Consider the following 13,681-nt stretch of genomic DNA (forward strand, 5'->3'; position numbering starts at 1 on the left):
TGGGATCTTCCCAAGCCTGGCACAGGCACCAGCTCTGGCCACTGGCTCAGCTTTGAAACAGGAGGAGAGGAAGTGTCCTGTAAGTGGTGGGAGGGAGGGGAGGGCAGACACCACAGCCAAACGCTGTGCCCTCGGGGGTTATGGCTTTGGCCCAGGACCTGCTCTGGGGGAGCTCATCCTCCAGGGCTCCCAGGAAGCTGCTGCCGTGTGGGGAGACCCAGGGCACCACCCAGGCAGGGCAGGAGGAAGGAGGCAGCCTGGGTCCGGTGTCTCCAGGAAACTGAGGCAAAGCCCACAGCATCCTCTCTGTGCTCAGAAAGCCAGGCTGGAATCCCCTCGGGTGAGGAGGCCAGGCTCTGTGGATTGTGTGCTTCTGGGCTGTTAGCTTTCTTTTGGAGGCTTTACTTCTTCATAGTGCTGAAAAGATTTTTTTTTTTTTTTTAATAAACTCATCCTTCTATCAGTTCAAATAAAGAATTTGTCCACACATTAGATCAGGCTCTAGTTCCATTCAGGAAACTTGTTATAAGCTCCTTTAAGTGCAGCATCCCCCGGATGCAGGTCTTGACTTCTAGAATTTAGTCACTAAAAAGGCTGGAGGGGCCTGAGCTCCAGGATGTGGCTGAAGGCTTTGGAGGTGTATGCTGAGGCCTCCTGCCAAGCAGCACCCATTGTTCCAGGCCCTCCAAGTGGCCCATGAAACACCTGCCCATCTTTCTGCTTCCTGTAGTATTTTTGTTGCTGCAACCCTAGGCTTTATTTCTGGTGTCCCTCGGCTCTTTCCAAAGCGGTTCCTGAGAGCAGCCCCTGCCTGACACGGTTTCTAGGCTTCGGAGCCTCCCCTGGCTGTCCACTGCTGTCTCTGCAGCCATAGACTGGCAGGACTTCTCCCTTTCCTTTTTTCCCCATTGCTCCCACCTCCCTGCATAAGTCAGTTCAGATCAGCACATGAGATTGTGCCAGGCGCTGTGCTGGGCACTGGAGACCTAGAGCTGATGCAATCCAGGAGCTCCCAGGTCTGGAGGAAACATTAAAAAAATGCTTCAATTCAGTTCAGTGGCTCAGTCATGTCTGATTCTTTGTGACCCCATGAACTGCAGCACGCCAGGCCTCCCTGTCCATCACTAACTCCTGGAGTTTACCCAAACTCATGTCCGTTGGGTTGGAAATGCCATCCTACCATCTCATCCTCTATCATCCCCTTCTCCTCCTGCCCTCAATCTTTCCCAGCATAAGGGTCTTTTCAAATAAGTCAGCTCTTCGCATCAAGTGGCCAAAGTACTGGAGTTTCAGCTTCAATATCAGCCTTCTGATAAACACCCAGGACTGATCTCCTTTAGGATGGACTGGTTGGATCTCCTTGCAGTCCAAGGGACTCTCAAGAGTCTTCTCCAACACCACAGTTCAAAAAATCCTTAGTAGATGGAAAATGCCATTGAAGCCTTAAAAGCCACAGATCAGTCCTTACTTCAGCAGGCAGTGGGTGGCCGCTGCAAGTCTTTGAGTAGAACTGACTTCCAAGGGCCACGGCAGCTGAACAGTTTCTTGCCTGCTTCAGGATTATTCAGAAGCCAGACCCCTCCCTTTCCACAGTGTCCACCTGCCCATCATACCCTGGACCCCTGGTGCCATCAGCTTCTCCCGCTAAGCAAATGTTGATGTCACCCCTGCCCTCCCTGAAATGCCTCTTTCTAGTCTGGGAAACTGGAGAGGGAGGGGAGCAGTGCTGATAGGAGGCCTAAGGCCTGGGTAGGGCTGGGCAGGACTCATGCCCACTCCCAACCCCCACTCTTTGCAGTTGATTCTCATCTTCCTGGTGATCCAGTACCAGCCAATCACCTACAACCAGTACCGTTATCCAAGCTGGGCCGAGGCCATTGGCTTCCTTATGGCTCTGTCCTCTGTTATTTGCATTCCATTCTACGCCCTGTTCCACTTCCAGAGAACAGATGGGGACACCTTCCTTCAGGTGAGGGGTGGGGGCAGGGGCAGCCAGGTGAATCAGAAGAGGGTGGATGGATGGATGGCGCTCCAGGGCTCCCTTCTGATGCACTCTGCCCGCCCGTCCCTCCCCCATGCCTACCTCTCCTGCAGCGTTTGAAAAACTCAACAAAGCCAACCAGAGACTGGGGTCCCGCCCTCCTGAAGCACCGAACAGGGCGCTACGCCCCCACCATTCCACCCTCCCCTGAAGATGGGCTTGAGGTCCAGCCGCTGCACCCGGACAAGGCCCAGATTCCCATGGTGGGCAGTAATGACTCCAGCCGTCTGCAGGACTCCCAGATGTGAGCACAGCTCCTGGGGGGAGTGCCCCACCCCCACCCTGTGCTCCCAACAGAGACTTGGGAGACAGTGGAGAGGTGTCACTGCCTGCCCTCACCATGCCCCCCAGGGGTGGCACCTGTCACCTTGGCCACCACTGCTAGCACGGTCATTTCTGCTCATTTCCCTAGTGTTTACAGGTCCTTTAGATGCCAAGATGGCAGCTAGAGGGTTTGGGTGATGTAGGGGTTGCTGGGGGGCCCAGTAGCACTTTGGAGGGGTCTCAGGTCAGGTCCCCAGACACCTGCTGGGCTTCACATGGCCTCTGATGCCCCCACACTTTGCCCTGAGCTGAGGTTCTGGGTGGGTCCCCTACCTGTCCCTGTCCGTGAAATCTTCGGCCTCCTGACCAGTGTTCCCGCCCTTGGGGTGGACCCCAGCCTCTGCTAATTCAGATCTTCCTACCCCAGGCTAATTCAGATCTTCCTACCTGGAGGCAGGGAGGTGGAGGCGGGGGCTGTGCAGTTACTGGTCAGGCTGTGTGGCCTGGCCCTTTTGTCTTATCTATGGTTGCTACCCCCTTGCCTTGGCCTCGGGCCCAATCTGTCTTCCAGGAACGCCTGCATGTCACTTGGCAGCTCTGAGGTCCCTGCACCTCCTTCCAGCACTGGCTGTCAGGGCCTGCCCGGCAGAGGCCCATGACCCAACAACCTGCCCAAAGAATTCGTTTCTGGGGGTTAGGGATGGGGTGATGCTCAGCAGGAGGTTTGAGCCCAGAGCCCCGGGGAAGTGGACCCTAAACGACACCCCATTGCCCTACCACCACTCGGCTGAAGCCCAGTCTTCCCTAACTGGGCTACCCTTGTTCACGTGCCAAATTGAGCCTGTTTGCCCGAACCACTCTCTGGAGCCAAAACTCCTTCCCCCAAGCCCTGCAGTGTCTGTGTGTCCGTCCTCCCTGCAGTGACAGCCCTGGAAAGGCCGCCTCTAATCCTCTGTAGCAATAACAGTGCGCCTCCCACCCCCAACCATCTGCGTACCATTAGGATTTTAAGGTCCATAGGTTTTAATGAAATTTCTATTCCTGTTTCTGAGCTGCTGCTGTGCTTTGTCTGGGTCCTCCAGGGGGACAAGAGTCAGGGCTGGGACAAGACCTCCTCCTGCCAGGCCTTTGGGGGGATGCCTGGGAGGAGAAAGGCCAGAGGCTGTGACAGGACCGGACACTGAGGCCCTGGTGAGAAGGTACGGTGGGGGCCAGACAGACAGACAGCAGTGGAATCCTGGGGAGGGCTCATCCTAGACTAGATCTGAAGTGGGCTGGACCCTGGCAGCTGAAATCAGTAGCAGACAGGATGAGTTCCAATGGAAGCTGAAGCCTCCTTCCTGAACAGCCCTTCATGTTGGGGCCTGGGGTGCTGCACTGGACATCAGAGTAGAAGCTGGCCTTTTCCCAGGGAGGCACTGAATCTTCCATCCCCAGTGGCAGGTGGTAGCCAGGCTGTGAAGTTTGGGGCAGCGCTCCAGACGGGGAGCGGGCAGGAAGCACTGGAGAAGCCTGGCCCAAACTCCAGCAGCCCCATGGAGGCAAGGCAGGAGTCCAGTACCCTGGCTGAAGGACTCCAAGGGCTGTGGCCTAAATGGGAGGGAGTAGCTGCAAGGGGGCCGTGGCCTGCCCCTCAGCCTGCCCCATCCAGCTGTCTGTCTGCTCTGGGTTACCTGTGGCTGGGGGAGACATAGGAAGGCCTCAGAGGTGCCTGCAGCTCCTGTTGCATGGCTGCCTTCTGTCCCTTTAGCTCTGGAGGAGAGGTTCTGCCTGAGACACAGCGCCTGGTCTTCCAGGCTGTGTTACAAGAGCAAGGTGGGATGGGGTGGGAGCGGAGCGCTGGGTGTTCTGGGGCCTGCTAGGGTCCTCACCTGCCAGGGTGGGCTCTAGGCTTGCCTCAGAGGGCCGAGGGGCCCTTGAATACTCATCTTCCAGGCAGCGCTGCAGGGAGAGCTGGCTCAGTGCCTGGCTTTACGGCAGGGGTGGGACAGGACTGGGCAGGGTGCCCAGGCCAGGATCCCCACAGTGAGGCACAGGAACCAGCCCGTGCAGTCTCTTCCTCCCAACAACCTGGGGGCACTCCTGAGAGGAACACCAGCCTCTCCCTGAAAAGCTGAGCTTGGCAAGGGAGTGGCAGGCCTGAACCCAGACTTGGGGAAGAGAAGGAGGCAAAAGACCTAGGCAGACCCAGCAGTTGATCTGAAAGTGCTGACCTCGGACTTAGGGACTCAACTGGAATACGGGTTCACGTACTTAAGGATCACACACATATGTGCGCACACAGGAAAAAGGGATCCAGGGTTCACACAACCTCTGCAGGCACAGACACACAGACATATGTGTGTGAATCTCATGCCCTGGGTAAGACACTGAGGCGTCTACGCTCAGCAGAAGGGCTGGGGGCGGGGCGGCCCAGGATTGCAGCTCACCTGCAAGATGGGAATCTCCCTCTCTAGTGCAAGGCACTCTTCTTCCAGGAGGGCCCGGGGACATGGACAGTGCAGCACCGGAAGCAGCGCTGCAGGCCCGGGTCTCAGCAGAGCCCTCCACTAGGTCCCCACCCCCACCCTCCCCAGGAGCCTCCTCTAGGCCCTCCTATCTCAGTCCACCTCTCCCTCTGCTGCCCTCATGCTGTTCCAGCACAGCCCTGCAGCCCTGCCAGCCTCTTCCTGGGCAGGGTGTGTCCTCTCTCCTTGCCCACCTCCCAGTGCTTACCCTGAGAAGCAGCATTCTCTCTTCTACACGATAGGACTAGACTTGCGGGTCCTCCTGCCTCCATTCTCTCCCGCATCACAGCCCCACCCCTGCTTTAAAAACTCTTCTGTGTCATCTCTTCCCCACCTCCCAGGATAAAAGTCCTCAGGCCAAGGCCCGTGTAGGCATCTGTACTTGACTGATTCCTGGCAGCAACCTCATCAGCATCCTGCCCTTTCCACCTCTCAGCCCCTCTCTCCTGGGTCTCCCAGCCAGGTGTGTTCCCTCCCTTCTCCTCCCAGTAGTCCCAGTACATCAGGGTCCATCCGCAGTCCCACCCTCCCTGTCTCCACCCCCACTGCACACACTTAGGGGCCTCACTGCAGGTGTCCAGCAGCCTGGTCAGTGTGGGACACGTTCAGCTGGTCCTTGATGACGCTGAGGTCCCAGTGACAGTTGCTAGCAGATGAAGTCAACTTCACTCTCCCATGCTACTTCACCCCAGGCCTTCAGGACAAAATTGCCATTTCTCCTAGATAATTTTGTGCTTTCTCACAAAGGCAACACACGATGGTACTAAAAGGAGGAGATCTGGAGCCTGGGATTGCACATGGGTTCTGCCTTTTCCTATGTGTGAGTCTGGGAAAGTCAATCATCCTTTTTGAGCTTTAGTATCCTCATCTGCAAAATGGTGACACCACCCCCTTTATTAAGGATGTGTGAGACATAAGTTGCTACCATTCAGTGATGAACACACTGCTGCTCATTTATCTCATTCAGTCCCTAGCCCTCTCTAACCCAGTCCTCGCAGCCTGGCTATCCCAGCCTGAGGGACAACTGGCCCCTGGATGAAGTCCTTCCTTCCACTCATATCTGCGTGTACTTCTTCCTCTTCCTGCAAAACACTTCTTTTTGTATCTGTCTGGAAGTCTGTTCCTCATACTTTAAAACCAAGCTGGAACCAAGCTCTCAGGATTGACACGTGTTTCCTGGGCTTCTGCAGCCCTCATGGGCTGACCTCTACCACAGGTGGCTGTAGAAGTGTCAGTCCCAGACCAGGAACTCCTCTATGCCCGCAGGTGGGACCTACCAGCTGGCTGGGGTCCCTTTCCTAGCAAGGACAGATCCCGCCTCTCCTACTACTATACCTGGGTTCACCAGCTCTCATCTGGAACATCTGTTCTGGCAAATCATGCCTGGGCTCCTCCAAGGCAAAGCACAGGACGCTGAGGCTATACTGGACCCACGCGTGGGTCTGGTCCCTGCAGAAGATGCATAAAGGCAATTTAGGGGCTCCTTCCGGAGAACCACAGGAAAGGCGACCTTGGCCCCTTGTCAGTTGCCAGGCTAGCCCATCTGAATTCTGGAGACAGGGCTCAGACCCAGGTCTGGAGCTCCACCAGCCCTCACAGATGGCCTTCTGGCAGAGACCTTGGAGCAGCTGCTGCAGTTCCTGGCACACAAGATCTCTTAAGAGGGGCGGTGGTGCCAGAAGGGAGGAGAGGTCAGAGGTGGGGCGCGATCCAGAGGCTTGGATAGATCGAGCCTCTTGGAGCAATGATTGTAACATCACTACCTGCAAGGAGAGCTGGGGCACCTCGGCGACTGCGGAGGGAAGTGAAGGGAGGCAGGGAAGCTGGGGGAATGAGGGGCCGGTCAGTTAAATTGGAGAGGGTTGGGGGGACAGTGAGATCCGACAAGAGCTCGAGAGTTACTGGGGAGAGCTAAGGACCCGTAAAAGGTGAGAAAAGCATCCAAGTCGTGGGACAGGTCTGCCGTGGGGCCCACCTTCCTACGCCCCACCTCTGCCCGTAGCTCCAGGCTCAGATCCACTGTCGTCTCCCCTAGAATCCTTTTCACTTCGGGCCGCTCCGGGAGCGGAACGTGCTCTTCCACCAGTTCCCACAGTGACTGGGAGTCCCTAGGTATGGCCCGCCCGCGCCGCTGCCCCCCAGACGCGCGGTCGCTCATTTGGACCTGCGGGAGCGCAGCTCGGAGCGCCGGGTTACCGATATACTGCTATTTGCCCAGGGCCGGGCACACCCACTCACGCCTCTCCAGCTTCCGGGTCTCACAGGCCACGCCCCCAGCCTGTCCCTCGGACAGGCCTCTCCCAAGCCTCATTCCGTTCGGTCGCCCGTCCCCACGACTAGAGTTGCTCGGTCCAGAGCCGCTGGCCTCTGGCGCTCTCTTCTGCTCTACTACTGACCGACTGTCGGAGGCCAGGGTTTCAGGTCGCGGCCCCGGGAGCCAGGAGGCCCTAGCCCCGCCTCTTCCGCGCGGCCGTCACCCGGGAAACGGGCCCTCTACTCAAGCCCCGCCCCCAGAGGGCCCCGGCCCCGCCCATTCCAGGGCTGTGCCGGCTAGCAAAGCCCAACCCACAGCCGTGGTAGGTGGTTTCGCAGTGTCAGCCATGCTCATCACCCAGACGCCAAGCACCTTTCATCCCTGGGCACCTTTAGACTCCAGGGCAGGTGAAAGAACCGAGAAATATGAGTCCGGTGGGTTTATTACTTCCATGCCTTTTCTTGGGCAGGAACGGACTAGGCTGTTCAAGGAAGACAAGTAAAGGGGGGAGTGTGGGAGAAACCGGAGGAGGGGAGGAAGGCGGTAGGTCCAGGGGGACCAAGGGACCAGATGAGCAGCGTCTCACGGAGCCCCCCTTGCTTGAAGCCAGGGTTGCAGTGTGAAGTGCAGGGAAGCCTGCGGTGAGCTCCTTGGGGTCTCGGCGGGCTCTCTGACCCTCGACGCCCCGCTCCCCCTCCCCCCACCCCGCTCCCCCTGCCCCAGCGCCCCACTCGCTCATTTTCCTGGCTGCTCCTCTGCACTTTTCCTACCTGGTTCTGTTTTCCCCGGGAGAGATGCAGAATGGGTTCATTTCCTGGGCTTTCCTCTCCTGAGGTCTCTGAAAACAAGCACTTAAGTTTGTATAAAAAAGATAAACACAGGGGCCCAAAGCAGGTTCCCCAACAACATGGATGACAGGAAAACGCTGGAGCTTTGCCAAACACCGAGACCCCAAAGTGCCAGTGCTCGGAATGATTGGTCCAAACTGCTGTATCAGGGAGCAGGAGGAGGCTGGTCTCCTCTTTGACTCAGCCTCAAGCCCAGGACCGAGACTGTCCAGAGCCACCTCCTCCATAAAGAAACTGCCTCCCAGTTCCCAGGACCCACCATTTTTCAAGCATTTGAGTCACGGTGACCAGTAACTACTGTTGTTTCAGCCGCAGTTAGGAGCTGGCCCCCAGGTTGGTCCTCCAGCCCTCACCGGTCTGGTTCAGGCGTAAGCAGCAGAGCAGGCATGTGTGACTGCCGGGGGTTCCTGCAGCCCCAGGAGTGAGCTTGGTCCACACACTGGGCAGGCTGTCAGTACTGGGGCTCCGGGAGCGGCCCTCATCTAGAATGGTGATGTCCAGGTGCATGGACACCCCAGCTCTCTTGCTCTTCCATTGGGACCACCCAGAGGCTTGTTGTACATGGTCTCCAGTGGGTGTCAGCTGCAGATGTGGGTGGAGAGACCCACCCGTCTCCGTGGCCCAAATGGGACTCCTCCTCTTCTGTCCCACTGCCTGCTTCCTTACATAAAGATGATTCCTTCCAAATAAATGACTTGACCTCAACTCCTGTGTCAGAGTCAGCTTCTGGGAGGAACAATCTGAGATGGCTGGTTGGCATCTGCCCAGCAAACACCCCTCCCTCCCCACTGCTGGGTGGGGGCAGCCCTGATCTTGTCCTGAGGAGCTGCGCCTTCACACAAGTTACTGATCAGACCCACAAGACCCCACCTTCCTCTCACTGTGGGTGGGCAAGTGTCCCAAACCAGACCCACTGTTGGAATAGGAGATCCAAGCCCATTGGAGCCAAGATGAACATGCAGGAGCCACCCTGTGATTGGGGAGTCCTGATGTGGTCCCCATGGTCCCCACTGTGCCTTCTGGTCCCGGGGCTCGCTACAGACTCTGTCCCTTTCCAGGCTGGTTCAGGCTGGCTCTTTAGGCTTCCCTTCAGTTCTGAGTGCTACACTGCCTGTTTTGGATATGCAGCTTCCCTGTCTTTATGAATCAGAGTTGGTTTCTGTTCTTGCAACCCCAGAGATCCACAAGAAAACCTCCAGTGAAGGAGGCTTGGTATCAAGGTGGAGATTCATGGAGGTTTCAGTTAGGTGGGATTGCCCCCAGAGCAGACCCTAAACAAGATCTCAGGTGCTGGTGGTTTGTAGAGTGGTGATCACAGGGCCTGGGCATGCTATTAGAAAGCCCAGGCTCTTAGCTCCAAGCCAGCCTGTCTATGCTCCAGTGGGTGCCAGGGCTGTGAAGCTGTGGTCTTATCCCTGATATGCTATCATCCCCCTGGTCGGGGAGAGGGAAGGCAGGAAGAGAGAGAGACTGTGGTCCTCGTTTGCTACTTCATCCTGGTCGTGGCACTTCCTTCCCTGAGCAACAGCTGAAGCCAGTTCCGTCTTTCCAACATCTGCAGAAGCGGCCTCATTACAGTCTCCTCAGAGACCTGGGTCTTCCAGAGCATCCTGCCAGGGGTGCTCACGCTCCACCTCTGGGCAGGGGTGGTGGTGTCCGGCAAGCCTGCTTGTTCGATGCAGGTGCTTTGTCCATGTGGTGCATTAGTGGTCTCTTCTGCTTTTCTAATTAAGAAGATAATGCTTCTTTATGCTCTGTTTATAGTGCTTTTGGAGAAGGAAAAGGCTACCCAGTCCAGTATTCTTGCCTGAGAAATCTCATGGACTGAGAAGCCTGGTGGGCTACAGTCCATGGGATTGCAGAGTCAGACATGACTTAGCAACTAAATAACAACAAATAGTGCCTTATACTCAGTTCTGTCTGTTAATATCACCGGTGGTGTTTCAGGCTGCACTAACTTCAGGCTATTGCTTTGTGTTCCACTTGCAGGGAAGAGGCCAGGTAGAGCATCATCAGTCATCCCTACAGGAGGTGAGGAAGCTGGGGTGTCTGTGGATCAGCTCCCCCTCCTTCTCCAGGTGAGCATGGCTCTGGGGCACTGATTCCCTGGCTTTTCTGCCTGTTGCACGTGAGGTCCTGTGCACCTCTGCAGCCAGAGGACACCCCCAACAGAGAGAGCATGCTTGGTGTGTATGGTGACCTATGGGGCTGTCCAGGGAGAGAGATACAGGGTAAAGGTTGGAAAACTTTTATTCTGCCAGATTATAGGCTGTTTGGGCTCTTTTGTATTAATAACTACTCAACTCTGCCATGTTAGCCTCAAAACAGCCACAGACAACACAAAAGCAAATATATGTGATGGGTTCCAATAAAACTGTATTTACAAATCAAGAATATTTACATTTATATACCAGGTTTGCTGATCCCTGCTGTAGGGCACACGCACCAACAAGGTCTCATACAAAATCCAACTTGCATCAGAAGATATTGCTTACCTGGCATGGCTGCTGGTTTTTTCCTTTTCTTTTTCATATTGGAAAATTCCACTGAAGTCTCTCCTTGACTTGAAGCTTTATTGTAAGAAAGAATCTCCAAGTAACCATTATGATCAAATTTATCCTAAAGTACTATATCCTGGACTTGTAGTTGGACCATTAGTGGTGAGTAAAGTCACCTCAAAACTTGTATGGCACTTGGCACATTGATGATGAAGAGCATCATTTAAGTACCACAATTACTGCAAATGCTTGACTCTGATCCCTTGTGCTTGGATGAAAGCAAATAAATGCCACAGAGAAGCCATGCTGACCTATGTTTTACTCAAATAAATGGGGTTTTGAGTGGAGATGTATATTCTATCAGGAGATGCATCCTTAGTCAATAACTCACCTTCACCTGCATGCTAGCGTGCTTGTGACAGGGAGTTACCTGGCAGCTTATCTGTCACCTGTGGCCAGTTCCAGGACATAGGGTCAAAAGAGAAAAAGATAAGTTGCACTGTGGCGGATTCATTTTGATATTTGGCAAAACTAATACAATTTGTAAAGTTTAAAAATAAAATAAAATTAAAAAAAAAAAAAGATAAGTTGCAGTCTCTGTCTTCCATCCAGCTTGGAGTAGCCCATGGCTGTCCTCTTGGGTGAACCAGGACATCTTTCAGGGCACTATGACATGAGACCGCCATGCTGGGATGGTGAAGGTGGGGTGGCCTGAAGCCATCCAGGTGGGAACTGGTAACAGTTCACTTTAGAACTAAGGAATTCCCAGTCTCATTTGGCTGTTTGGGCATCTAAAACCCTGTGAGCTGAGATTTCTAATCACCGCATCCCATCCCAAACCGCCCAGGACTGAATATTAGAGTCATCATCTCTGGGGCCGAGTGCATTTCTCCATCGTCAGTTTGTTTATTCTATCCCCAGATTGACAGTGCATGTCTTCTAAGTTCTAGAAGAAAAATGAAGCTGGCGGGCTGGCTTGGGAAATTTACTTCAGGTCAGATTTTTATTCCTGGCCCCTTATAAGCTCAAAACCAAATTCAACAGAGAGGTGCTTGAACCCAAGGAAAGGGCCTCTTGGCAATGAAATGCCCAAGAGACTAGTGGACCAATTCAAGTAGGAGTTGATTAATTTATAAAACGAAGAAGAAGCCTCTTTCCTAGACATCCAGGTGCAGGTCACCCTCTCTCCCGCTGCCAGTATCCTTGGGAAGCCGAATAAGGTGTTGGGAGGCTGTGCATGGGCTTGGACTCACCGTTGGCAGGTGGAGGGGGTGGAGGGGTTTCCAAGAGCTCACCTGGGGCGGGCCTCTCCATGCCCGGTCCTCAACTGACGTCAGCTCTTCAGAGGCTAGAATCCCCCTTGATACTGGCCTCTGTGTTCCCCTACACTGAGCACTCAGATACTGTCCCCAGCTTCCATCATGACTCTGCATTTCCTAAGCTCCCACGTGCTGCATGCCCACCATGCCCCTGCCGCCCCTCTGCAACTCGGTCCTTCTTTGACAGAAGACCACATGGCAGCTACAATCAAATCACCTTCGCTGGCCCAAGACCCAGCCTGTGCTTGTGTTTACGGCAAACTCCCAGTGTTTTTCAATCCCCTTGTCCTCTCCTACAGCCAGTGTCTCTAATCTTGGCATCCTGAGTTCTAGAAATTTCTATCAAATTAGACTCTTGGCATCCAAAAACTTACTCTGGCTATGAGCTCACCAATCCTCCTAATGCACTTTTCTCTCTAAATAGGAAATGCTTGGCTGCGTTTCCTAAAGGTTTTGTAACGTGTGGTTCTCAGGTGATGCCAACCCATGAAGGCATCGCTCTCATGAAAACCGCTCTTCGTAATTTATAAGGGACGACAACAATGATGCATGGTAGTGAGTCTGTAAGAATTATCAGTTTTTTAAAAAATATTTTTTGATGTGACTATTTTTAAAGTCTTTACTGAATTTGTTACAATGTCACTTCTATTGTATGTTTTGGTTTTTTGGCCCTGAGTCATGTGGGGTCTTAGCTCTCCAACCAGGGGATCGAACCTTCAACCCCTGCACTGGAAGGTGAAGCCTTAACCACTGAACCACCAGGGTAGTCCCAGGAACAACCAGTTTTTAAATTTTATCTTTGGGAAATCATTCTTTGGACCTAAGTGTTGAAAAGCAGCATTCAGTCCGTCATAAGATCAGATTGGATCTTATGCCTTTCAGTATGTGTTTTCAGCCACAGGCTTTTTTAAGATTTTACTAGTTGGGTTTTGTAAGTAGTGGATCACAGGACAAAACTGAAAATTGTTTTTACAACAAATATGATAAATGTAAGATATTTGTATTTTTATGAATAACTCTCCAGATTTGCTAGAATGGTGTGTGGTCACATGGGTGGAGCCAGTTTGAGAGACTTTTCATGAACAGGTTGCCATGTAAATCAATATGTAAGAATATGTTTTAAGGGATTATCAAGTCCTCTCTGTGGTAGAGACCCCGGTGCTCACCGAGGATTCTACTAGTTGTCCTGTAATCTCTCGGTTGCTTCCTGTGTAGCAGCGTCATTGACCAGGACTGGTGAGCGCACACTATGTCAAATGACTTGTGTGTCTCCTTCGTACTGAACGCAGAAGAGGGTGTGAGTCTTCATGGATTCTTTCTCTCGCCTACTGACCGTCACAGCCTTGTGCTGTTATGACAAACCTAAGGGTGAAGGTTGGAGCAGCCTGAATCTCTGAGCCACTGCATGGCAAATGGTCTTGGGGAGTTACCCAGATCCTCCATGAAATTTGTGTAAATGATAAACACACCTTTGTTGTGTGAAACCTCTGAGATCTGGGGGCTGTTGTACTACAGTAGAACTGGTCTAGCTTGGTGAATGTATTCTAGAAGAGCGTTCTGAAAGCTCTTTGGCCATGACTCCAATAAGAAATGTATTACAAATACACTCAGACACACACACACACACACACACACTTCTGGAAAAAAAAAAAAGTCAGGAAACAATTGTTGTCATTAATATGCATGATCTGTTGTTATGCTATCCTATTCTACTCCAAAATGCTGATTTTAACTTCCTAAATTTATATGACAACTGCCAATGTGGTATAACCTGAGTCTAAAAAATGCTGCTGTAGATCATAATTTGTGTATGATTTATTTGCTAATTTTAAATCTTTCATGCATATTTATGAAAGCAAGCTTTCTAGCTCTTTCTCTGGCAACTTTTAATTTTCTCTCCCAGAATGGATGGAAGTGTTTTTATGTAATACATATCACATCCCACATAAT

The 13,681-nt window shown here is 53.1% G+C and overlaps 2 protein-coding genes across 20 annotated transcripts in view; one reads left to right on the plus strand and one right to left on the minus strand.

Moving 5' to 3' along the window:
* The window catches only part of LOC102405614 (sodium- and chloride-dependent glycine transporter 1), a 34,731-nt gene extending 31,375 nt beyond the window's left edge, over nt 1–3,356 (plus strand). For 14 of the 19 annotated variants that reach the window (XM_044928024.2, XM_044928027.2, XM_044928031.2 and 11 more), the window contains 3 exons: nt 1,799–1,969; nt 2,095–2,285; nt 2,877–3,356. In XM_044928024.2, the coding sequence (XP_044783959.2) occupies nt 1,799–1,969; nt 2,095–2,285; nt 2,877–2,964 (450 nt within the window). In that variant the 3' untranslated portion in view covers nt 2,965–3,356. Of the gene's footprint in view, nt 1–1,798; nt 1,970–2,094; nt 2,666–2,876 lie in introns of those variants that run through there. The other 5 variants (XM_044928029.2, XM_025264228.3, XM_006077220.4 and 2 more) reach the window with 4 other exon arrangements.
* On the minus strand, nt 3,271–7,123 carry LOC102393484 (coiled-coil domain-containing protein 24-like). Its single transcript, XM_045162574.1, is given in 9 exon segments — nt 3,271–3,978; nt 3,981–4,057; nt 4,177–4,246; nt 4,735–4,792; nt 5,384–5,458; nt 6,148–6,261; nt 6,382–6,604; nt 6,715–6,976; nt 7,043–7,123. Coding segments are annotated over 9 exon segments (1,281 nt in total). The 3' UTR covers nt 3,271–3,657.
* Nucleotides 7,124–13,681: the final 6,558 nt, after the last annotated feature.

This window comes from Bubalus bubalis, chromosome 14 (assembly GCF_019923935.1).
Source record: "Bubalus bubalis isolate 160015118507 breed Murrah chromosome 14, NDDB_SH_1, whole genome shotgun sequence".
NCBI lineage: Eukaryota > Metazoa > Chordata > Mammalia > Artiodactyla > Bovidae > Bubalus > Bubalus bubalis.